The sequence below is a fragment of the Callorhinchus milii genome, unplaced genomic scaffold (assembly GCF_018977255.1).
Source record: "Callorhinchus milii isolate IMCB2004 unplaced genomic scaffold, IMCB_Cmil_1.0 Scaffold8, whole genome shotgun sequence".
NCBI classification, from domain to species: domain Eukaryota; kingdom Metazoa; phylum Chordata; class Chondrichthyes; order Chimaeriformes; family Callorhinchidae; genus Callorhinchus; species Callorhinchus milii.
The window spans coordinates 4938803-4962482 of record NW_024704749.1 but is presented as its reverse complement, the minus strand read 5'-3'; the positions used below and the strand labels follow the sequence as shown (position 1 = coordinate 4962482).

The 23680-nt window shown below is 44.5% G+C and overlaps 1 protein-coding gene across 1 annotated transcript in view; it reads left to right on the top strand.

Annotated features, from left to right (window-relative positions):
* srrm4 (serine/arginine repetitive matrix 4) overlaps window positions 1–23680 on the top strand; it is an 87711-nt gene that overhangs the window by 42618 nt on the left and 21413 nt on the right. The window contains exons 2-6 of the mRNA XM_042337347.1: window positions 16101–16247; window positions 19261–19341; window positions 19750–19821; window positions 21542–21577; window positions 21712–21762. Of these exons, the coding sequence (XP_042193281.1) occupies window positions 16101–16247; window positions 19261–19341; window positions 19750–19821; window positions 21542–21577; window positions 21712–21762 (387 nt within the window). The remainder of the gene's footprint in view (window positions 1–16100; window positions 16248–19260; window positions 19342–19749; window positions 19822–21541; window positions 21578–21711; window positions 21763–23680) is intronic.

The following is a 23680-nucleotide window of genomic DNA, read 5'->3' as shown; positions in this document are numbered from 1 at the left end:
CTTCGTCTATAATTCCATGCGAAGCACTTGGCTCGCAAGCGAGAGGATCCGGGTTCGATTCGTCGGTGTGACGAAACCCTAGGCAAGTTTCCTTGCTCCGCACGTCTCTGTTTACCTAGCAGTAAGCAGGAACCCCTTTTGCAGGCGGTTGGCGCATTGTTTCTTGCGGGTAATAATCCCTTGAAAAAAAGATTTAAAACATTTTTAAAGCATATTTTGGTTACTCAATCCACGACTGTTTGTGGGGACGCTGCTGTGCGCAATTGGCTGCCGCGTTTCGCCCACAAAATATACAGTCAATTCACTCTACAGAGCATTTCTGTGAAGCGCTTTGAGACGTCTCAACGAGGTGAGAGGCGCTGCATCCAATGCAAGGATCGGCAAATCCTTGAAGCCTTACTGACATCAACACTGATCAGCAACTTTGGTAACCAACCTCTCCCCTCACTTCTTCTCTTCCGAAGCCAGTTCCTTTGCCATCAGTTTCAAGTAAGGTTGTCTGTCAGAGGCCAAGGTTATCAATACAGATTCCATTCCATTCCAGGCAAGTTGCAAGATGACATTTCTATATATATATTTTTTAAAAAAGAAAACGTTTCTACTTCAGTTTTCCTTCCCCTGAGGCCAGGGAGAAGGTTGCCATGACAATGTTCTGCTACCTTCTCGGTCGCTAAACCTCTCGAGCTGACAGGACACGTTTTGATTTTTTTTCCCCCCTGTGTCCTGGCCATCAAACCTCTCCTCCACCCCCTCCCAGGTCAATCCACCTTTCACTTCATTTTTGCTGCTTCTTGCAATTCACTGGCTCTGTGCAAATTAGCTGCTGCATTCACCTGCAAAGTGCAGTCACTCCACTTTACAGTAAATCTTGTGAAGTGCTTTGAGACATCCTCCCGACAGATAAAGTGCTATATTAAACGGAAGGATTATTATTATACTCAATCCACGACTGTTTGTGGGACGCTGCTGTGCGCAACTGGCTGCCGCGTTTCGCCCACAAATATACAGTCAATTCACTTTACGGTGTATTCTGAGAAATGCTTTCAGACGTCTCAACGACGTGATAAGGCGCCATATCAAATGCAAGGATTATTATTGTTTTCAGTGAGACCAATAACAATGCCACGTTACATATAAATGGATGTTACTCTCCTTAATTCAGTATATTTCAGCTTCCAAAAATAGCTACTTTTTGCAAGAGGTTGGTATTTTGTTCACCGGGTATTTTGTCAAGCCGTTTCTGAATAGTCTTATGAACAGTGCTGGTTACACAGATGATTATAGGACCTATGTTTGTTTTGTACTATTACGATTATGATTATGATGCACTATTCTTCTCCAGTCTAAAATCAGCTTCCCTCACTTTGTCACTTTGACAGCAATGTGTCTTATAATTAATGCTTTTACATTCATTACGAAGACACCAGAGATTAAAATGGACTGTCTCTGCGGGGTGGTCCCCCATTATAACGCACGGATTATGATAATAATAATACTCCTTATAACTCTTGCCTTTGATACAGCGCCTTTCACGTCAGGGGTGGGGGAGGGAAAATGTTGCAAAGCTTTTCACAGGACTTTACTGTAAAGTCTAAATGGCTGTATTTTGGAGGTGTACACGGCAGCCAACATGGCCACGGCAGCGTCCAGGAGAATGCCCAATGAATGCTTCGGTTGGCAGTATTGGGAAGAGCTGGGCTTCTGTGTAGGAAGTCCATTGATCAGCGGAAGAACTTGTGAAGCAACCCCGAGGCAAACTCTGCCTGATCCATTTATTCATCACTCCGGGAGACGTTGCTGTTTGTTTCGCTGGTGCGAGTCGACCACATTAAATGCCATAACATGACCCACACTGTACAGAACCGAAACAGCTCACTTCATGCCGGGGTTTATACTTCACATGAGCCTCCACTTCCCCCCCTTTAATCCCCTCTCCCTCTGTTCCATTCCCCCTTTCTACCTCTTCGAGCCTGCCTATGGCCAACCATTCCTCCCATTTCTCCTCCGCTGAGCATCCAAGCCCCCCCCCACCCCCACTCTGTGCAGCGCTCCGAGACTCCATCCTGTGTGAAGGACGCAAGTTGTTGTTGTTGTAGTACAGTTTCTTAGCAAGGAGAACACACTTTGATCTGTTAAAGGAAGTTCCCACCAGATGGTTTGTGCACTAAATTAATGATAGGACTTAAGGGCTTTGCAAAGAACACGTAACCAACAGCTTAATAATGATCCCAGAACACATGAGAGTCAGACTACAAGCAGACTTGATGCTGTAATGGGAGGAAGGGGTGGGGTCTGGACGGCTATTGTGGAGATGGGCTGAAGGGCCATCAGAAGTGATCTTGTGATCTTGTGTTTTTTTTGTTCCTTTTTATTATTATTAAGACAGGAGGGAATGACTTTGGCAGCGATGGTGTGGGAGAGAAACTGGGCCGATTGGAAGGCTAACTAGATGGAGACGCAGGCATTCCGCTGAGATGTCAATACGAGACGTCCACCTGCTCAGGTGGGATGTTAAAGATCCCGTGGAGCTGTTTGTAAATTAGAGGGAAGTTCCACCCGATGTCCTGGCCAATAATCCCCCTGATAAAAATTGGTCACTTACTTCATGGCAAAACTTTGGGCGTGTTTCCTTACTGTACGTGTTTCTGTTTACCTGGCAGTAAATAGGAGCCTGAGTGACGGATCACTTTTCCGAGGGGTAATTATCACTTGAAAAAACATAATTAATAATTTGGTCCGTAAATCCATGACTGTTTGTGGGACGCTGCTGTGCTCAATTGGCTGCTGCGTTCTGCCCATGAAACATACAGTCAATTCACTTTACAGTATAATAATAATCCTTGCATTTGATATAGCGCTTGTCACTTCTTCTCGACGTCTCAAAGCTCGTCACAGAATATGCTGTAAAGTGAATTGACTGTATATTTGTGGGCGAAACGTATATTCTGTGAAGCGCTTTGAGTAGTCTCGAAGACGTGATAAGGCGCTGCATCAAATGCAAGGATTATTATTATTATATTATTATTTATTTCGGAACGACTATCTAATGAAGAATAAATGTTCAAACAAACCCAGGATTTTAAGTTTAATAATTGCCCTTTAAATCCGACAGATAACAATGACTGGACCAATAAACAGTGCGAATCAGCATCCTAAATCCAAATCGATACGGTGCCATTTCGCAGAGTGCCCTGTGATCCATGCTCCCGAGTCTCTTTTCAACTACAGGATGCAATTGAGTCGCGAATGAAATAGATTTTACCTTTTAAAGATAGACAATGCTTTCCCTGGCGAGCTGTGCAGAGCCAAAATCAAATTAGTAGCCCTTTCAGAGGCTATCAGGTCTTCTGGAATTCTACAAGCTGGTGGTGTGTGGGTGGGCGAAGAGAGAGAGAGAGGGTAACTATTCTCCTGTTGACCCTGCAAGCCAAAGCCCGAGTGGCTAGAGTAGTCCTAGCTGGACAAGCAGCAGGAAAGCTTGTCGGACAGCGATATCGTTGTCGGCGAATGGCTCAGCTGATTTGCGCACCAACAAGTTTGCTTAACCAGTGAGCAGTATTGAGGTAACTCAGCCCTGTTTGTTTTCCTGTAGCGCTGGTGTGTCCTGTTTACAGGCATGTTGCGTGATGACTGAGTTGTTTGCACTGAATATTGACCGGTGCCCAGTGGGTGGTGAAGTACCTTGCGCAGTGGTAACGCTCTCGCCTTTGAGTCAGAACGTCGTGGCTTCAAGCCCCACTTTGGGACTTGGAACCACACAGTCAAAGCTGAAGCTCCAATGCAGTGCTGGGGGTGTGTTGCAAAGTCGGAGGTGCTGTCCATCAGATGAGATGTTGAACTGAGGTCCCGTCTGCCTGTCCAGGTGGACGTTAAAGATCCCATGGCATTACTTGAAAAGAGAAGGAGTTTCTCTCTCCCAGTGTCCTGGCCAACAATCCCCCAATAAAATCAGTCACTCACTCCATGTACGTTTGTGGGACATTGCTGTGTGCAAATGGGTGTTGTGTTTCGCCTACAAAATATAGTCAATTTATTTCACAGTATATCCTGTGAAGCGCTTTGAGGCATCTCAACAACGTGATAAGCCGCTATGTCAAATGCAAGGACTATTATCATTATATATTATATTATAACTTCCCCCTGACTTTATTGTTTATGAATTTCCTAAATCTTAAGAAACTGTACTTCCGATTGTTTGAGTGTCTTTCTCTAGAAACCCCTTTCATGAGAGATGGTTTATCGGATTCGAACTAGATTGATTTATTTGTTAGCAGAATACACACACACACACACGCCCTGACTCCCCACCTGGAACAGAAACTCTATTGCTAGCGAGAGAAGCCATCAACCACAGAAAAAATATATATCCTGCTGAATAGCCCTCAATATGCGATGCGTGGTTTCATCTTTGCTGCTGTGATGTGGAGGGCTGGGATTATTCATTAATCCTTAAAGCATTGCTGAATCTCATCATACGCAGCAATGCATCTGTCACAGCCACCCTCGAGTAGATGATAACATTTAGAGAAGGTTTTAAAAGTCATGCACGTTTTTTTTCTTCTTTGTCGAAAAGTAAAAAGCCTTTGAGAAGCTTGTAACCAAACTGAATTATCGGCGACTTTGGTTCACAGTCAAACAGCTGGGATGAAGGGCTTCTAGACGTCTGTCTGACGTGAAAGGGCTGTATCGAATGCAAGCGTTATCATAATTAGTCTCGTGGAGTCCTGTAGCTCAGTGGTTAGAGCACTCGCTTTGCAAGTGAGAGACCTGAGTTCAATTCCAGGCAGAGGGCGAAACCTTGGGCAAGTTTCCTTACTCCACACAGAGCCTAATAATAATCCCTCCAAAACCAAAAACAATAATAAATTGGTCATTTTCAATCTACGACTGTTTGTGGGACATTGCTGTGCGCAATTGGCTGCCGCGTTCGCCCACAAATATACAGTCAATTCACTTTACAGTGTGTTCTGTGAAGCGCTTTGGGACGTCCTCCCGACGTGAAAAGCACTATACCAAATGCAAGGATTATTATAATTAGTATTATTGGTATAATATTATTATTGTATGGGTTAGAGGGCTCGTCCCGCAAGCGAGAGGACCCGGGTTTGGTTCCCGGGTGGGGCACCACCCTGCTTGGGTCCAAATCCCAGCACCTTGGGATGTCCTTCCGACGTAAAAGGCGCTGTGCAAATGTAATTTGTGGTTGTTGGGATTGGGTAAACGGTTCTGCATGCTTTGAATCGGCCGCAGCTCAAATTAATGTGGATTACTGTTCGAGAATGAGAAGGCGGGACAACTAATAGCGATTCCCATTTTGTTCCCACTCTGCCTAAGCCCCCAGTTAAATGACACTCACTATTGGGTTGGAAACTTCCTCCCTTCCGTTTCCTTTCATTGAGATGTCTCAATGCGCTTCCCAGTATATATTCTAAAGTGGATTGACTATGTATTTTTGTGGGTGAATCGCGGCAGCCAATTTCGCCAACAGTGTCCCACAAACAGTCGTGGTTTGAGTGACCAATTATTTTTTAAGGGTTTATTACCTCTGGAAAGCGATCAGTCAATCAACCAACAACCGGGTTCCTACTTACGGTTGGTAAAGAGAGGTGTGTGGAGTAAGGAAACTTGGCTAAAGTTTCGCCCTGACCGGGAATCGAACCCGGGTCCTCTCGCTTGCGAGGTGAGCACTCTAACCACTGAGCTACAGGACTCCGAGCTATGAATAAATAAGCTTTTTTAAAAAAAATTTAGGGGATTATTGGCCAGTAGTTTTTCTTTACCCAGAGAGGCCCAGGATACTTAAACAACAGCTCGATGCTGCGATATCAAGACATTTGGCCGGGCATTCTGGAGGGATGAGATCGAATGGGCTGAACCGATCTTATAATCTTGTGATCTCAGAGCTGAAGACCGCTGTGTGTTGAGGCTTTGTATTTGCAAATATGCTCAGCTACACTGCACTGAAGGACTATACTCCACTGGACACTTGCCAACTCGAGGATTTGTGCACCTATGGCTAACTCTCAGTCAGGTGAGGGGCGAGGAGAGAGAAAGAGAGAGAGAGAGAGAGAATGGGTCTCGAAGAGGAAAATGTGCAGGATACTGTACTGCTGGGACGGTTCGAAGCCACTCTCAATTATTTGTAACAGCTGCCCAGCTGTTTTTATGAGGCCAACAAAAGGAATCTCTGGGAGAGGGTGTACAGCCAAAGATGCGGAACTAACGATTTGTTGACCCTGCTATCTCCCTTTCTCTGGAACTCCAATGATACCCAACAGAATATTGTTATATTCTGTGAAGCGCTTTGAGACGTCTCAACAACGTGATAAGGCGCTATATCAAATGCAAGGATTATTATAAGTGTAATGACTGTGAATTTTTGTAGGCGAACGGGTGAGGCAGCCAACAAAAAGTCATACCAAGCGAGTTGATATCAACCTTCGACACCTTGTAATCGGTAGAGGATTTCCATAGCTTATCTGGGCAATTAAGAGACTGAACTATTGATCTTCCATGAAACATGGCACATTTATCAACACGTGTAACTTATAGTCAGAAATCAATGTGGTTGATCTCTCTAGGTTGGGTAGACATCCCCAGCAATGTCAAATGAAAGCCATTTGGGTGGACTTAGTTGAGGATGTCAGGTTTAATCAAACATAAACCTTGAGCTGAATAATATGACACGTCTCAAAGCGCTTCACGGAATATCCTGTAAAGTGAATTGACTGTATGTCTTGTGGGCAAAACGCGGCAGTCAATTGCACACCGTAGTAAAAGTGAATAGTATTAATAATAATTAATAATAATCCTTACCATTTGATCTAACACACTTCATAGTCGGAAGGATGACTCAAAGTGCTCCACGGGATTTATTGTAAAGTGTAGCGACTGTATTTTGCGGGCGAGTGAAACATTGGGGTGTAAATATACGCTCGCACTCCTCCTCAGTGCATCAAGTGCAATTGCATTTCTGAAACTTTTCTTGTGTACAGAGCGCCCCGATGTTCCCCAAGAGAGTCTCCTTATTAATTTCTCGGTGATAAATGTGTCAGAACTAATTTTATATGGGAGGAAAATACTCGGGAGTCAGCTTTATGGAATTTTTAATACTCGACTCCCAATTCTCTGCTAAGGTTTTCACCCCAAAAGCAAGTCCGCTACCTTTAACACAAGAACATTCCTTCTCCTCACCCCCTCCCCTCGAGCTGTTTTGACAAGGTGAAACGAGTAGATTAGAAGCAATACACACATGATTAGCTCACTCCATACTCAAGAGAGGTCAAAAAGTCTAGGCTTAATTCCGGGGTGGAATAAAATCCTGCTTTGAAACCTGCCTGTGAGACACCTTATATATATATATATTTATATAACACTGAAGTTAAAATGTTGCATGGTATATTTGAATAGATCTGATTTGCTGAAGGTTTCGGTAACTAAATTGTCTTTGCTTCGAGATGGCATTTATTCTGTCTTATTCTGGGCTTGGCACTGCAGCCGTGACTCGAATGCTAATGCCCGTCTCCTTTGTCATCTGGGCGTCGAGATAAGTGGTGAAATATTCCCTGCGAAAAAAAAAATACTCAATTAAAGTTGCTCTCGGTGACATTGAAAGCGATTCTCTCGCTCCGTATGTGCAATCAGCCTGATTTGCCTTGCAAACCGCCCCCCGTAATTAACACGGTTTAAACATTCCCCCTCCTTAATAATAATAATAATAATAATCCTTGCATTTGATATAGCGCTTTTCACGTCGGGAGGACGTCCCAAAGCGCTTCACAGAACACACTGTAAAGTGAATTGACTGTATATTTGTGGGCGAACGCGGCAGCCAATTGCGCACAGCAATGTCCCACAAACAGTCGTAGATTGAAAATGACCAATTTATTATTGTTTTGGTTTTGGAGGGATTATTATTGAGAATTATTCGTATGCAGATATGGCTTCAGCATATAATTTGATACTGTTTTATCACAATCGACCTATTTATAATAATCCTCGCATTTTGATACAGCCCCTTATCACGTCTCCGAAACGTCTCAAAACGCTTCACAGAATATACTGTAGTGTGAATTGACCGCATATTTTGGGGGCGAAACGCGATTTGGAGTGCGTTGGCGAGCAGGCAACTGAGAAACGTGACCTCTTTGGCCATTTGATTGCGATGCACAGGTGGTTTAGATTCGACTTAAAGCATGTTGAGACGCTAACCTGGGTGAAGGGCGGAATATAAATGATAGGAAGAATCCTTGCGTTTGATATAACACCTTATCATGTCGTTGAGACGTCTCATAGCGAGTCACAGAATACATTGTAAAGTGGATTGACTGTGTATTTTGTGGGCAAAGACGACAGGAAGTGCAGTCAAAGAGATGGGTCCGAGATGCGAAAGGGATTATATAAATGTAAATTTGTATTGTATTGTATTGAGACGCTAGGGTAATATATAAATACATGCAAGTTGCAAAAAACTCCAGCTAGAGCTCAGGTTCACTGTAATAGCAATGGAAAGGCTCTCTATCTGTTGCACGTACATCCTGAAAGGTCATTGCACTGCCACACCTCGGGCAAAGTGTGAAATGTTACAGCCAGAAATAAGGGAATATGTTGTATTCCATTTTTTTTGCTCTCCCTTTCCTAACGACTTGAATTAACAAAATCCTCGATAAGTGCTCGGCGTAAGCACATAAGGCCTCCCTGGAACAGAATTCATGAGACTTTCATTGCCTGAGACGTTAAGACTCATTGTTCTGTCAGCGTATGTAGCTGCAAGGCACTTAGAGCGTATACATTGTACTGTTTGATGTAATGTGCGGTAAATCAGCACCATGAGGTTTCAATTACTGGGCTTTGATACCTTAAAGGCTCTGGGCTTGGAGGAGTGAAAAATGAAGCCCGTTTCAAGAAGGAGAGCGCTTTGATTTCAGCGCCGTCTTCTCTCTTCGTTTGAACCCAGGAGATCAGTGTGACGGGGCGAGCAAAAATAAAGGGGAATTTATTCTATCCCAGTTTTCCAAACAAAGACTTTGTCATTTGAATTTGACGACAATTTCATCCTTTGAATTCAATTCCCTTTCTAATCTCTTTCGAAAGTTGACCTCATCGAACCCCATTTCCCCCCCCCCACCCCCCAAAAAAAAAACACAGTCGCGAGGGCAAAAGAAAAAGAGAGATTTGGGTAATCGTGAACAAATGGCGTCAGAAAATAAATCCGAGAACATCGTTAGCTTCAGACCGGTTTAAATCTGCGTTAAAGCTCTGGTCCATTTGTGTCTCTTTTTTGCTGAGTTCCAGATAAAGTCAAATGTCCCAGAGTGACTGTATTGGACTGACCGGAAGTCCCATCTGCCTCAACTCACTGCCTTAATTCTTCTGCCCTGTCCCCTCTCTGCTCTCTGAGCGCTCTTGAGACGCCGCCCAGCGTGGAGGGCGCTATATAAGTGCAAGTTATTGTTGTTGTTGTTATTGTTGTTGCCCGTCTTCAGCAACTTTTCGACCGGGCCTACGGTCACCTGGACTTTCTCCCCGGCTTCGCGTCAAACCACGCCATTCTTCAGGGCTCCGAGACGCTACACCGCATGAAGGGCGATGTATAAGTCCAAGTCGTTGTTGTTCAGTTGACCCTGTGGATGAAAAAAATGGTTATTGACTTCCTGGCTGTTTGTGTGTGTGTATGGGACATTGCCTTGCACAAATTGGTTGTCACATTCACCTACAATTTGGAGTCCTGTAGCTCAGTGATTAGAGCACTCGCCTTGCAAGCGAGACACCTGGATTCAATCCCAGGCAGGGCGAAACCTTGGGCAAGTTTCCTTACTCCACACGCCTAATAATAATCCCTCCAAAAAACAAAACAACAATAAATTGGTCATTTTCAATCCACGACTGTTTGTGGGACGCTGCTGTGCGCAATTGCCTGCCGCGTTTCGCCCACAAATATACGGTCAATTCACTTTACAACGTATTCTGTGAAGTGCTTTGAGACGTCGAGAAGACGTGAAAAGCGCTGTATCAAATGCAAGGATTATTATTATATTATTACACAGTAAAATCCTGTGAAGCGCTTTGAGACATTTTGGCTGTGTGATAAGGCACCGAATCAAAGGCAGGGGGTATTATTGAGATGATTAACAGAGTAGAACAGTAGGGAATTGACAGTGCATCATCTATCGATAGCATTGTGTGAAGGAGGGTGTTCATAATTTAGAACCTATTTTATTATTGACAATGTTTCTGCTCTAATTGTCCCCCTGGCTTGATCTGGCTGAGGAAATAATCCACCTATTTACTCTCTCTTCACACCAAGATATTTTTCTTTAATAACAATAATAATAATAATATTCCTTGTATTCGATACAGCGCCTCATCATGTCGTTGAGACGTCTCAAAGCGCTTCACAGAATACACTGTAAGGTGGATTACTATTCATTTTTCTGAGCGAAACGCGGCATTCAATTGCACACAGCAATATCCTACAAACAGTCGTGGATTGAGTGCCCACTTTTTTTTGTGTGGGGGGTAGGGGAGGAGGGGATTATTACCCCTGGAAAGCAATCTGCTAATCGACTAACGACTAGGTTTCTACTTACTGCTCAGTAAACAGAGGCGTATGTGAAATTTTTATTCATTTTAATTTGTCATTTTTTGTGGGGGGTGGGGGGGTGTTCCAGTGAATCGCTGCCAGACCTGAGTGAGATTGAAGCAAGACGTGAAGCCCTTGGTAAACGTCTGTTAATTTGCAATCTGTTATCCCCTGTAGAATTGTGACCCATTCTGAAAGGCATCCAAGAGCATAAATCTCACTTTTCTTCCGGGAGGGAGGGAGGAGGGAGAGAGGGGGAGGGAGGGAAGAAGACAGAGGACATCACTTACATCGAGCACACAAAAAAAACCTTCAAAACATTGGACTGAGTTACACTTGTGCACGTTTCCACAACCCTGTGTGCGATAAAATGCTTGTGGTATTCACTCCTAAGTGGCCTAGCTCTAATTTTCAGATCATGTACATTTCCCTCTTGCGGGCTGAGGTTTTCCTAGGTCTCTCTCGTTATCAGGCGTTATTATTGACAGGCAGCAATAATGTTTATCCGTGTTTAGATTGCATTGCCTCGGCTTTCCATTCCTTCCCAGTGTCCCTTTCCGTGCCTGCTACTTTCTCATTCTTTGACATGGGTCCTCAGTCAGTGTTTTGACGGGGGTGAAATCAGGCGTGGCAGAAAACAAGATCCTTTGCAAGACGCCAAATATCATACTGCCTTGAACTGGCATTCTGCTTTATAGCACAGCAGCTCTCTGCGGGGGAAACATTGGTCCTAGCTGGACAAGCAGCGGGAAAGCTTGCCAGAACAGCGATGTCAATGGCAAGCTATGTAGATTTAGCTGGTTAGACTCCAGCAGTTACTCCCCACCGCACACTCTGGGATCCCCAAGCCTTGGCTCTTGCCAACCTGCGACTAATACTTTCCGGAATTTCCAGGGAGAGAGAGAGAGAGAGAGAGAGTTCGCATTCCATTTCAACAATCTATAGCTCTGGGATTTCCATGTGTAGTGTGGGATTCTCAGTTTGGTTTTTATACTCTTAAGCATGGCGATGGGTTTCCACATGTGCCCAACGTTTCACTCTGCCCGGGAATCGAACCTGGGTCCTTTCGCTTGCGAGGCGAGTGCTCTAACCACTCAGCTATAGGACTTGCTACAGGAATTAGGCAAAAAATTGGTCACTCAATCCATGACTGTTTGTGGGAAACTGCTGTGCGCAATTGGCTGCTGCATTTCTCCCACAAAATACACAGTCCATTGGCTTGACAGTATATTCTGTGAAGCACTTTGAGACGTCTCAATGACGTCATAAGGCGCTATATCAGCAGCAAGGATTATTATTATTTTCAGATTGCACAACTTCAAGATTTCTTGCGAAGCAACTTTTGTTGAGGGACAAGTGAAATTGGTCGCCGACACGTATTTCAGTTCCGAAGGTTTGAAGGTTGTAAGGAATGCTGTGTTCCATCTGTCTAAGTCAATGTCAGTCTGAAAATCCCTTCTGGTTAACATCTGCTGTGAACTGAAATCAGCTGGAACACCCATCTCCTCGCCTGTCTACTCCCTGCGCCTCGAAACCATGCCTTGTTACTGGCTCGATGTTGCGAAGTGGCTGCCTTTCAATAATGACCAGATAATGAGAGAGACCTAGGAAGCCCTCAGTCTATAGGAGGGGAAGTGTACATCATCTTAAAAGTAGAGCTAGGCCAGTTAGGAGTGAAACCGGAAAGCGTTTTATCACACGAAGGCTTGTGGAAATCTGGAATTAGCTATTTGTTGGTTAAGGGTATCAAGGGATATGGCGAATGGGTGGGTAAATGGGGTTGAGGTAAGCATCCGCCATGATATAAAAGGTTGGTGGGACAGGCTTGAGGGGCCGAATGGCTTCTCCTGTTCCCATGTACCATCTTGCCTTGCTTTTGATGTGCCATTAATCCTCCCACCTTCACTCCCTATGCGCTCCAGCCCTCTTGACTCCAACCCGCAGCTCGGGTGCAAACCCTTCACTGTCCACGCCTTGGGACATCCTTGCGACGCGAAAGCCGCTATGCAAATGCAATTTGTTGTTGTTGTTAGGAGATAGTCTTCTTTCGTGAACGAATAGGTGAATAACTTGCAATCCACTTCTACTAATACTAATAATACTAATTATTACTGTTACTATACTATAACTAATACTAATAATCTTGCATTTGATGCAGCGCCTCACCACGTCGCTGAGACGTCTCAAAGCGCTTCACAGGATTCACTGCAAAGTAAATTGGCTGTATATTTTGTGGGCGAAATGCGGCAACCAATTGCGCACTGCAGTTTTCTGTGTTCGGTCTCCTTTCCAGTTGTACGCAGTTCATTATATGTTGGATATTCATCTTGTGAAAAGCCTGGATTTGGCAGATTTACTGCAAAGGTGTGTAGCTCCATTGCTCAGCCTCATCAGCTAAATACCTAACAAGCCGTGTCCAATCACCAGTTGTAATGCAAACCCTTATATCCAAATAATAATAATCCTTGCGCACTTGTTCACGTTAGGAGGACATCCCAAAGTACTTTCACAGTATATGCTGTGAAGTGCAGTGAGCATGCATTTTGGAAGCACACGTGGCAGCCAATTTGCACACAGCAGTGTCCAACAAACATGGTTTTTCGGGTAGTAATAATTCCTTCAAAAAGAAATAATAATGGAGTTGAGGTACAGATCAGCCACGATCTAATAGAATGGCGGAACACGCTTGAGGGGCTGAATGACCTCCTCCCGTTCCGATGATCCTATTAAAAATGTAGTGTAGCTTGTGAGTCGGTTGTTGGTTTGCAAAGCTTACCTTTTTGGGGTGGGGGAGTATGGTGGTGGTTGGGAGGAGAAAAATAAAGTGACTTCAGAGCAATAACCTGTCAAGGGGTCATTATTACACAGCCCTGACAGATATGAAGTGAACCGGTGCAAATCTGGCTAGTTATTGCGTTCCAGAGCTGCCCGTAAATTCTTAGTTTGATCCGAGAATAGCACGTGGCTGATGGAAAAATCGATTTCATTTAGAGGCTCTCATCAGCAGAGCTGTTGAGACGACAGCTATCTACTGACAGCGAATTGCATCGGCCAATAAAGCTTGGCAATGAACGCTTTGTGTGTCTTGAATGGTCTGGAGATTGGAAAAAAAAAGAACAATTTAAAGGAAAAAATGGGAGGAGGCTTTGTTGGAGATTTCTGTGGTTGGGGCCAAACAATATTAGCTGTCAAGTTGAAAGCACTCGGAGACGTGCAGGGAAGATTGGAATTGTCAGTACATAAGAGACTTGATTAATTAAGGCTTATCTGTTCTCTTATGCTGGATCGCAGTATACCGTCATTAATAACAGGCAAATAATGGGGTGTAATCAAAATGGATTAGGTGGGAGATTGCTAGAGCACGGAATTGGATAACGTGCTCTTCTGGGCCTTGGTTGACCTTGAACTGATTTGAGTTCGTTTTTCAACAGAGAAACGTGGTAAGATTTATTCGAGGGAATGATGGCTCACAATTTCAGCCGGAATAAAAAGGTCACACACCGTGAGAGGCTAGCCTCTCGGCCATATTCTTTTTATTTGATCTCGCAAAAGAGGTTACTTGTTTCTGCGGGGAAGATTGGTATTTATTGGAGGCCAGGGTGGGGGAAAGGCAGCGGGAGAAAATCTCTTATGTCTCGTTGCTTTTGCAAACGTCTGCGGTGTCTTCTGAACAGAATGCTTGGCTTCAATGAGACTTTGAGGGCTGCAGAAGTATGTTCATCACGAATATCCTCTCAATTGCTGTATGTTTAATTGCTGAGTTTAACGTCTGGTCTATCCTTCGGTTGAGACGTTTGCCTGTTCAGGTGGACGTTCGAGATCCCATGCCTCTCTTTGAAAGGAGAAGGGAGTTTCTCCTGGTGTCCTGGTCAACAATCCCCCAAATAAAATCAATCGTCCACGTCATGACTGTTTGTGGGACATTGCGCGCAAACAACAACGACAACTTGCAATTATATAGCGTGCTTAAAACTAGCGTTCGTCTACAAAATACAATTACTACACTTCCTATGCCATCATATCAAATTCAAAGATTCTTATTATTATTCGAGTTAAGAATGAACTTGGCAAATTCAGAAGTGAAATCCTATAGAAATAGTCATTTTAGACTCAGGTGGAATTTCTTCCCAATAGAATAATAATGATAATCCTTGCATTTGATATAGCACCTCATCACGTCTTCGAGACGTCTCAAAGCGCTTCACACAATATACTGTAAAGCAAATTGACTGTGTATTGTGCGGCAAGACGCAGCAGCTAATTGCGCACAGCAGCGTCCCACAAACACACGTGGATTACTATTCTCCTCTGACTCCTTTTTCTGGTAACAGGAAGTAACTTGGAGGTTACCGACATCCAACACGCCTCGCCCAGTTGACACGCGGTGATGTTGACATTCGCACTAAAGCGCTAGCAATCCGGATACAATCACTGTAAATTTATCAAGCAACCCTTCGCAGTTGATTACCAGGAAAGAAACGCTGTCAGTCTGCATTAAAGCTCCGTCTCTCTGCACTCTGTGCTCTTAATCCTACTCCACCGCCCCCCCCCCCCTCCCCCCAACACCCCTGTCCCCTTCCAAATCACTCTCCAACCATGTCTGAAACTCTAGCTTTGAATCGCTGATGGATTTCAATGTTTCCACGACTGAAGGCAGCTTCCAAGCGACAATCTACCACAATCTACCAGGAGATGATCGAGCCATCTGTCTTACCTTTGAGATGACGAGCAGCCATTATTAACATAGTCATTTTGAACATACTAAGGATTGTGATAGGTATTCATCACCGCACTGGATAGGCAACATGCGGGATTGTTTCTGCACAGAGTGTCTTGCTCAGCCATGGCGCTAGTGATTGAAATGACACTTTAGATGCTTATTTCCGTGATACGGATTCACTCCGTCAGTCAGAGACCGACCAGCATTCGTCTGCAGAGCACAGTTACTGCACTTCCCAAGATGTGATGTGATAAGGCATCATATTGAATGCAAAGGTTATTAATGTTATAATTCAGAGCTAAGAATCAACTTAGCAAATTCGGACGTGAAATTCTACAGGAATAGAGTAATTCTTAGACCCGGTTGGAATTTCTACTCCAATATATTGAAGGAAACTCGCCTCTGTTGACCTAGCAGTAACTAGGAACCGGTTGTTAGTCGATCGGCCGATCGCTTTTCCGGGGGTAATAATCCCTTCCAAAAAAAAATAATAATCTTGTGACTCAATGCACGGCTGTTTGTGGGGACGCTGCTGTGCGCAATTGGCTGCCGCGTTTCGCCCACAAAATGTACAGTCAATTCACTTCACAGTATATTGCGTGAAGCGCTTTGAAACGTCTCGAAGATGTGATGAGGCGCCGTATCAAATGCAAGGGTCATTATTATTAATAGAAAAATACGGCATCAGCTCTGAAGTGAACCCACGCTTCCTTCTTGTACTCGGATTGTTGTAACTCATAGCTTGCGAATGGATGAGTGAAGACTGAAACACTTGTACTTCTCACCCTCTTATTGCAGTGACACATCGAGCTACCAGTCGTACAGAGAACCGAGAACCGATGAACAGAGAACCGAGAAGCCGAGTGCAATATTGGCAACCACAGGTATCAATGGATACAGCAAGGCCAAGGAAAATAGACATCAAAACCACCACAGAGTATGCAGGTAGGAGGCTGACTTTTCTAGGTCCATCCATCACCCACCCATCCAACCTCACCCACCCCACTGCATCCATCCTGGAGTCCTGTAGTATAATAGTTAGAGCACTTGCCTCGCAAACAGGGGTTCGATTCCCAGGCAGACGAAACCTTAGACAAGTTTCCTTACTCCACACGCCTCTGCTTACCTAGCAGTAAGTAGGAACCTGGTTGTTCGTCGCTTGCCGGATCGCTTTTCTGCAGGTAATAAACCCTTCAAAAAAAATAATAATAATAATTTGGTCAATCATTCCTCGACCGTTTGTGGGATGCTGCTGTGTGCAGTTGGCTGCCGCGTTTCGCCCACAAAATACACAGCCAATTCGCTTTACAGTATTCCCTGTGAAGGGCTTTGAGACGTCTCAACAATGTTTTAAGGCAATATATCAAAGTAAAAGGATCATTATTAGTATTATTATTAAGTAACTGCCCGTTAGTAACAGTAATAGCAAATTACACTCTTGCAGTTGGGGTAAATGTCTGGAACATGAGTAATTACAGTATTATAGTAAGGAGACAGGTCCTTGCTCTGGATTTTCAGGTCTATTTCATACATTTACATTCTCTCCATCTGTGCGCTCAAAGTGGCACATTTCCTCGGTAAATAGATTACCGGGAACAAACGATGGCAATTATCGAAACAAAATGATTTAGGCGAGCGAATTTAGGAAGTCGAACAGGAGTTAATGCAGTTTTAATTTCGTAATTTTCAATATTGGCTTCGAGAAGGTCCCAGAGGACAGATCAACAGAGTGTACGCTTTATTTAGACAGCGACAGGCAGAATGTGTTCAGTAGAACAATGCGAGTTAGGTTTTGGGAGGCTTTGAAGGTCTGACCTAGCCACCAGAGGGAGATTTTGCTTTAATTCGAGAGCACTTTGAAAGCATAATGTGACAAGACACGATGAATTAAATTAATAACAGCCTTCCAGACACGGTCACATCAAGTAACCAATTAAGCAGGCCAGCGATATCTGAGCGAGGGGAGAGGGGGGGTGGGGAAGAAAATGGCCTTTATCACAGAGTACCAAGGAACAGTTTGAGGCACTCATTAAAATAAGCTGAGATGTAAGGGGAGAAAAAAAATGTAAATGCATGGTTGGGAATGTTAAGTGCGTTCCATCTGTGACTTTTTTTTTACTCGTTATCTCAGATTACATGAAATAATACTGTAACTGGAATACGTTATTATGATTGGTAGCCATAGGTACTTTTAAAAAAAACCCTGGCAGAGAGAGTGAAAAAAATCCCATTAAAATTCTCATCGCCAACATCTGTTTGGAAGCAGGGTTTCTGGTTGTCGTGAACACTTTGCACTGCACGATATCCAGACTGCACATGTCTTTTCAGCTCTAGCAAAAGGAGGTTGTCTGTGTGTGGGGCGGGGCGGGGGGTGGGGGGGGGGGGGGGTGGCGAGGGGTAATTAAAGAGGTGCTGTAGAGATAAGGGCAGCACAGGCTTGATGGGTCAAATGAGTTCTGCTGCTGTTCATTATTACCTAGAATAATATTAATTAATCCTTGATGCAGTGCCTTTTGCCTCGGGATGGCTTCTCACAGCACTCCACGGGATTTACTGTGAAGCGCAGAGGCTGTGTGTCTTACCGGCAAACACGGCAGCCAATTTGCGCACGGCGACGTCCCTTACTTCCTTCAAGGCCCATCTCAAGACCCTCTTCTTCAACTGCGCCTTCGATCACCCTCCAACCCCTACTCTCCCTGCCCTCCACCCCTCCTGATCCCAACCTCCAGCTCGGGCCCAAATCCCTGACTGTCCAGCTCCTTGGGACGTCCTCCCGACATGAAAGGCGCTGTACAAATGTAATTTATTGTTGTTTTTGTTGTCCCACAAACCACCTTGAAGTGAACGACTGATTTTATCTTTTACGTGCAACATACAGAAGCCCCGACTGTACATGGGAGTTTACGTTCTGCAGCAAGAAGGTTATATAAGCGACGTGGGTTGTCATGATGGGGGGATGGGATAGCGAAAAATCTTTGGCCGCACTATTAAGTCTTAACTTTTCAGCCATAAATAACTTTTGAACAAGCTCTGCTTATATAAGAGCGAAGCAATATGTTCAAACCCAGTTAAAGTGGACAAATAATGGCAGCTCTTAACGTTAACGTTTGCTGGAAGATTGCTCAACGAGGTCACCGCATTGTGTTTCTGTGCCCGAAGTCAGAACTCATTTGGGTTTCCGTCCATTATGCCTCAAGGATAAATGCCTAACGGCGCAAGTCTTGTTGCTGTGCGATTCTGGTGACGATCATATCTTGCAAACAACAATCCACACAATGCATTTTATGCAACGTGTGCAATGTCCACCAGCATTAATTTATTGAAGAAATGTCAAAAGTAAGTGAAGCAAATTCACATTCTGTGTTCTACGGAGACAAAGCTAAGCAAAGCTACCTGCTCCATTTCACTTAACGTTGTTTTTACATTGCTCACCCAACACCCCCCCCCCCCCACCCTCCCGCCATGCAATGCCCACCGAGGTCCTGCCTCTGGGAGAAAGCTCCCAGTTGTCGGAGACGAGTAACTTAAAGATCCCATTGCGCTGTTCGAAAAGAGAACAGGGAGCTTCTCTCTCTCTCTCTCTCTCTCTCTCTCTCCCCCCGATGTCCCCCAAGTCAAAATTGGTCATTCTCTCCACGGCCGTTTGTGGGACGTTGCTGTGGGCGAATCGGCTCCCGCATTGGCCCACAAAATACACAGTCACTACATGTCATATTCAGAGCCGGGGAGAGAGTGTGCAATCCATTCCAACAATCTATCTCTGGGGTTTCCACGTGTAGGTGGGATGCACGGAATTCTCAGCTTGGTTTGGAGACTCTTAAGCAACGGTGATGGGTTTCCAGGTGTGTCAGACACCCGGCTGACCCCCACCCAAATAAAAAATTAGTTGGGAAACAAAGCCAGTTTTATCAAATTGCAAGGTTAAGATTGGCTCATTTGTAACCACTTCTCTCAGCAGATCCTGCCATTCCGCTCGCTCTCCTCTGCCTCCGTCCAGAGGGAAGAAGAAGAAAAAGAAATCAGAGCACAAGAGAAAGCGGTGAGCGGGTTTACATTCACCACATTCCCTGCGTCTTGTCTCCTAAAGTGCCTGTACCTGTGTCTCACACACTCCCGTATCTCACACACCACCCAATTCACACACACCGACTGTCCTTACACACACTGCCTGTCACACTCCACCTGTATCTCACACCACTGCCTGTATATCTCACTATCTCACACGTTGCTTCTATCACTAATCTCAAAGGGGCTTCTCAAGATGTACCATGAAATGATGTGACTGTGTGTATTTTGTGGGCGGAATCTAGACCCAGGTGGAATTTCTCCCCACTCAAAGTAACAATGAATCCAACTGATATTTCTGAGCGGGGTTTGTTGTTGTTGTTGTTGTTGTTGTACGTGTGGTGGGGGTGTGGCTGTTAACCCGTGCCTCGTTTTTTTCCAGGTCGCCTTCTTATAGCCCGGCCCCGGCGAGAAAGAAGAAAAAGAAAAGCTCTAAAAAGCACAAACGAAACAGGTAAAGGTGAAAGCGTGTGACGGTCACTGTGAGCAGCACAGAACATGCGAGGTGAGGGGAGGTGAGGCGAGGCGAGGACGTTAGCCACTACGCTACAGGGACTCCAGAGGCAGAAATGTTACTGACCGCCAGAGTGACACACGGCTGACCATTCTTAGACCTGAAAAATGTATTGCGAATGTTCACTAACCTGATTGTGCTTGTGATGTACTTGTGTGTGCGTGTGTGTGTGTGCGTGTGTGTGTGCGTGTGCGTGTGGTAGGCTTGACTGGGCATCCTCTATAGTCAGGGGACCTGCCAACATTGACTGGCAAAGGTCTCATATGAGCCATGGCCATCGTGGGGTGGGTGAGGTGGGGTGATGGGTACCCGAGAGCAATCAGTGTCCATGAAAACCTCGCCGCAGCCAGAGGAGAGGCCAGACCATGAGGTCAGAGGCGAAACCCAGTGGGGAGAACATTAGAGAAAAATAATAGGACCCACTAAATGTATTAAAATTAATAATAATAATTCTTGCTGTTGATTTAGTGCCTTATCACGTCTTCGAGAGCGCTTCGCAGGATATACTGTAAAGCGAATTGACTATATTTGTGGGCGAAACGCGGCAGCCAATTGCGCACAGCAGCGTCGCACAAACAGTCGTGGATCGAATGACCAAATTATTATTTTTTTTGGAAGGGATTATTATCCCCGGAAAGCGATCCGCCAATCGTCTAACATCCGGGGTTCCTGCTTACTGCTAGGTAAACAGAAGCGTGTGGCGTAAGAAAACTTTCCTGAGCTTTTGCCCTGCTCAGGATTTGAGCATTAAATTAATGGATTTTAAGCTCAGATATATTTTTAGCTTGACTGCACATTTTATAGTTGATTGCACATTTTGGGCTGTGTACTGATAGAGAGGTGCCTTTCAGCTAACCCTTCACTGCACAGTCCTTGTTGAACTCCACTTGGAATTAGTTTTAAATTAAAGAAAATGTTTATGTCTAATCCTCTTGAGTGCAGCTCTCTTTCATTAGTTTCATTGCAAATTGGGAGTAATTGCTTCATTTGCCTCCATCTCCGGGGGAAAATATGTGAAAAAGAAACTTGATCTGTAAAAGGTGCCTGAAATTTCTCAAACGCTAAAATAACTCTATTTTGCAATTTTTATTTAATAATAACAATAATAATAATAACAATAATAATAATATAATAATCCTTACATTTGATTCTTGCTATGTGCCTTTCGCATTGGGAGGACAAAATGTTTTACGGGATTCAGTGTAAAATGCAGTGGCTGTGTAATGATAATAATAATAATAATAATCCATGCATTTAATACAGAGCATTATCACATTGTTGAGTTGTCTCAAAGCGCTTCACAGAATATATTGTAAAGTGGGTTGATTGCACACAGCAGCGTCCCACAAACAGTCGCGGATTAAGTGAACAATTTTTTCGGGGGAAGGGATTATTACCCCCAGAAATCGATCCGCCAATTGACTAACAATCGGGTTAATTACTATTACTACTGCTAGGTCAAGTGAGGCGTGTGGAGTAAGGAGACTTGCCTAAGCTTTCCCCCTGCCTGGGAATCGAATTAGGTTTCCTCAAACCGCTAGGCTACAGAACTCCACAGCTTTATATTTTATAGGCGATCGCAGCACCCAGTTTGTGCACAGCTATGTCCCCACAAACAGCCGTGAAGTGACCGATGGATTTTTATTTGCATTATCCGCAGGTCAGACTCAGCCTCCACGAAGAAACGACGACACAGGTAAGGAAGCTTTAAGAATTAAAGTTGGCAACGAATCTGGTCTCCGGCTTGCTTGTTTTTTTTTCTTCCTGTCATTTCACGTTGCTGTCTGATCGATGAAGGAAAATGAGACGTTTTGTTTTTTGCTTTTCCAGCTCTGCGAGTCCACGAAGGAAAAGGAAAGAAGAGAAAAGACATCGGAGACGGTGAGAACGCAGACATTTGCTAGACAGCTCTTTGTCCCCGTAATAATAATGAGAATAATAAGAATAATCCTTGCATTTGCTGTAGCGATTATCACATTGTTGAGACGTCTCAGAGCGCTTCACAGGATATGCTGTAAAGTGGATTGACTGTGTATTTTGTGGGTGAAACGCGGCAACCAATTGCGTACAGCAGCGTCCCAGAAAACTTCATGTAGAGCATTTGATATAACGCCTGATCACGTCGTAGAGATGCCTCAAAGTGCTTCACAAGGGTATACTGTAAAGTGGATTGACTGTACTTTTGTGGGCGAAATGCGGCACAGCAATTTGATACAGTACCACAACCCTGCCCCCCTCTCCCAGTGCTGGATTGAGGATTGAGTGACCAAATCTTTGTCTAGACTGGGCGTCAGGTTTAAATTCAAGGCAACCTTCTTGCATGCGGTTGGTCCATTAATGATCTGCTGACGTTTAATCTATTTCATTGCTTTCTATTGAAGCAACACACAATGTACATAACCCTTCCAATCCTTCGAGTGAACTTCTGCCAGCACATCACGACTGCAGAACAGCACTGCTGACTACCTGAGCTCCCCCCCATTTCCTTTCTTGCGTCTTATCTTGTAATAATAATAATCCTTGCCTTTGACACAGTGCCTTATCACGTCGTAGAAACGTCTCAAAGCGCTTGACAAGATATACTGTAAAGTGGAGAGACTGTGTACTTTCGTGGGCGAAGGCGGCAGCCAGTTTGCGTACAGCAATGTCCCACAAACAGCCACGGAGTGAGTGACCAATTTATTTTAGGGGCTTGTTGGCCAGGACACCGGGAGAGAGAAACCCCCTTCTTTTTTCAAATAGTGCCATGGGATCTTTAACGTCCACCTGAACAGGCAGACGGGACCTCGGTTTAACGTCTCATCCGAAGGACGGCACCTCTGACAATGCAACAGCCCCCCCCAGGACTGCATTGGTATGTCAGCTTAGACTATGTGATTCCAAGTCCCAATGTGGGGCTTGAACCCACGACCTTCTGACTCGAATGCGAGAGTGCTACCACTGAGCCAGGCTGAGGCATGTTCCAGGTGGTTTGATGCTTTGCGTGGCTGGAATCCTAGTTCGGTCTTGTAAGTGACATGGTTGTTACGTGCCCCTTGAATTGCAGTTGTTGGAAACAGGGAACTCGATCAAGTGATACATGGGAGCCAGGACATTGGCCTACGAACAGTTATTGCTGGAGAGGATGGCTTTTGCTCAGAGGAATTGACCACTTAAACTTGTCAAGGGAAGCAGGGAAATAAAAGAATATTTATTTAGGTTCCCTGGCAGCCTCTCCCGGTGGCCTTATGAAATTATTAGGGCAAAATATTTCCTTTGGTCGGAAACAGACTGAGGATAATTTCCTCCAGAATTCTTCTCTCCCCACCACCTTCCCCCTACCCACACCCACACCCACACCCACACTCCCAAATAGTCACCACAAAGAGAAGACTGAAGAGCGATACTAATGGGGCTCTTGCAAGGTCAGAGCATTGTAATGAAATAGCTGAAAAATACAGATAATATTTCCTCTGTTACCAGCCGAACACTGAGAATTTATTGGTATCGTTTCATCCCTTCCGCAGGTAGCAACTTACTCGACTGATTTTCATCGAATACATTTTCCCCATAGGTTCAGAGCTATAATAGGAATCGTTCATCAGATAAATCTGCAGTGCAGCACAGCAAGAGGTTTCATAGAGATACAAGAGACAATTCGCTTGCTTAGACACACAATATTCCTGGAACGTTGATAAAAATAATCCTTGCGTTTGATGTAGCGCCTTATCACATCGTTGAGACGTCTCAAAGCGCTTCACTGAATGGATTGTAAAGTGGAGTGACTGTGTATTTTGTGGGCGAAACGCGGCAGCCAATT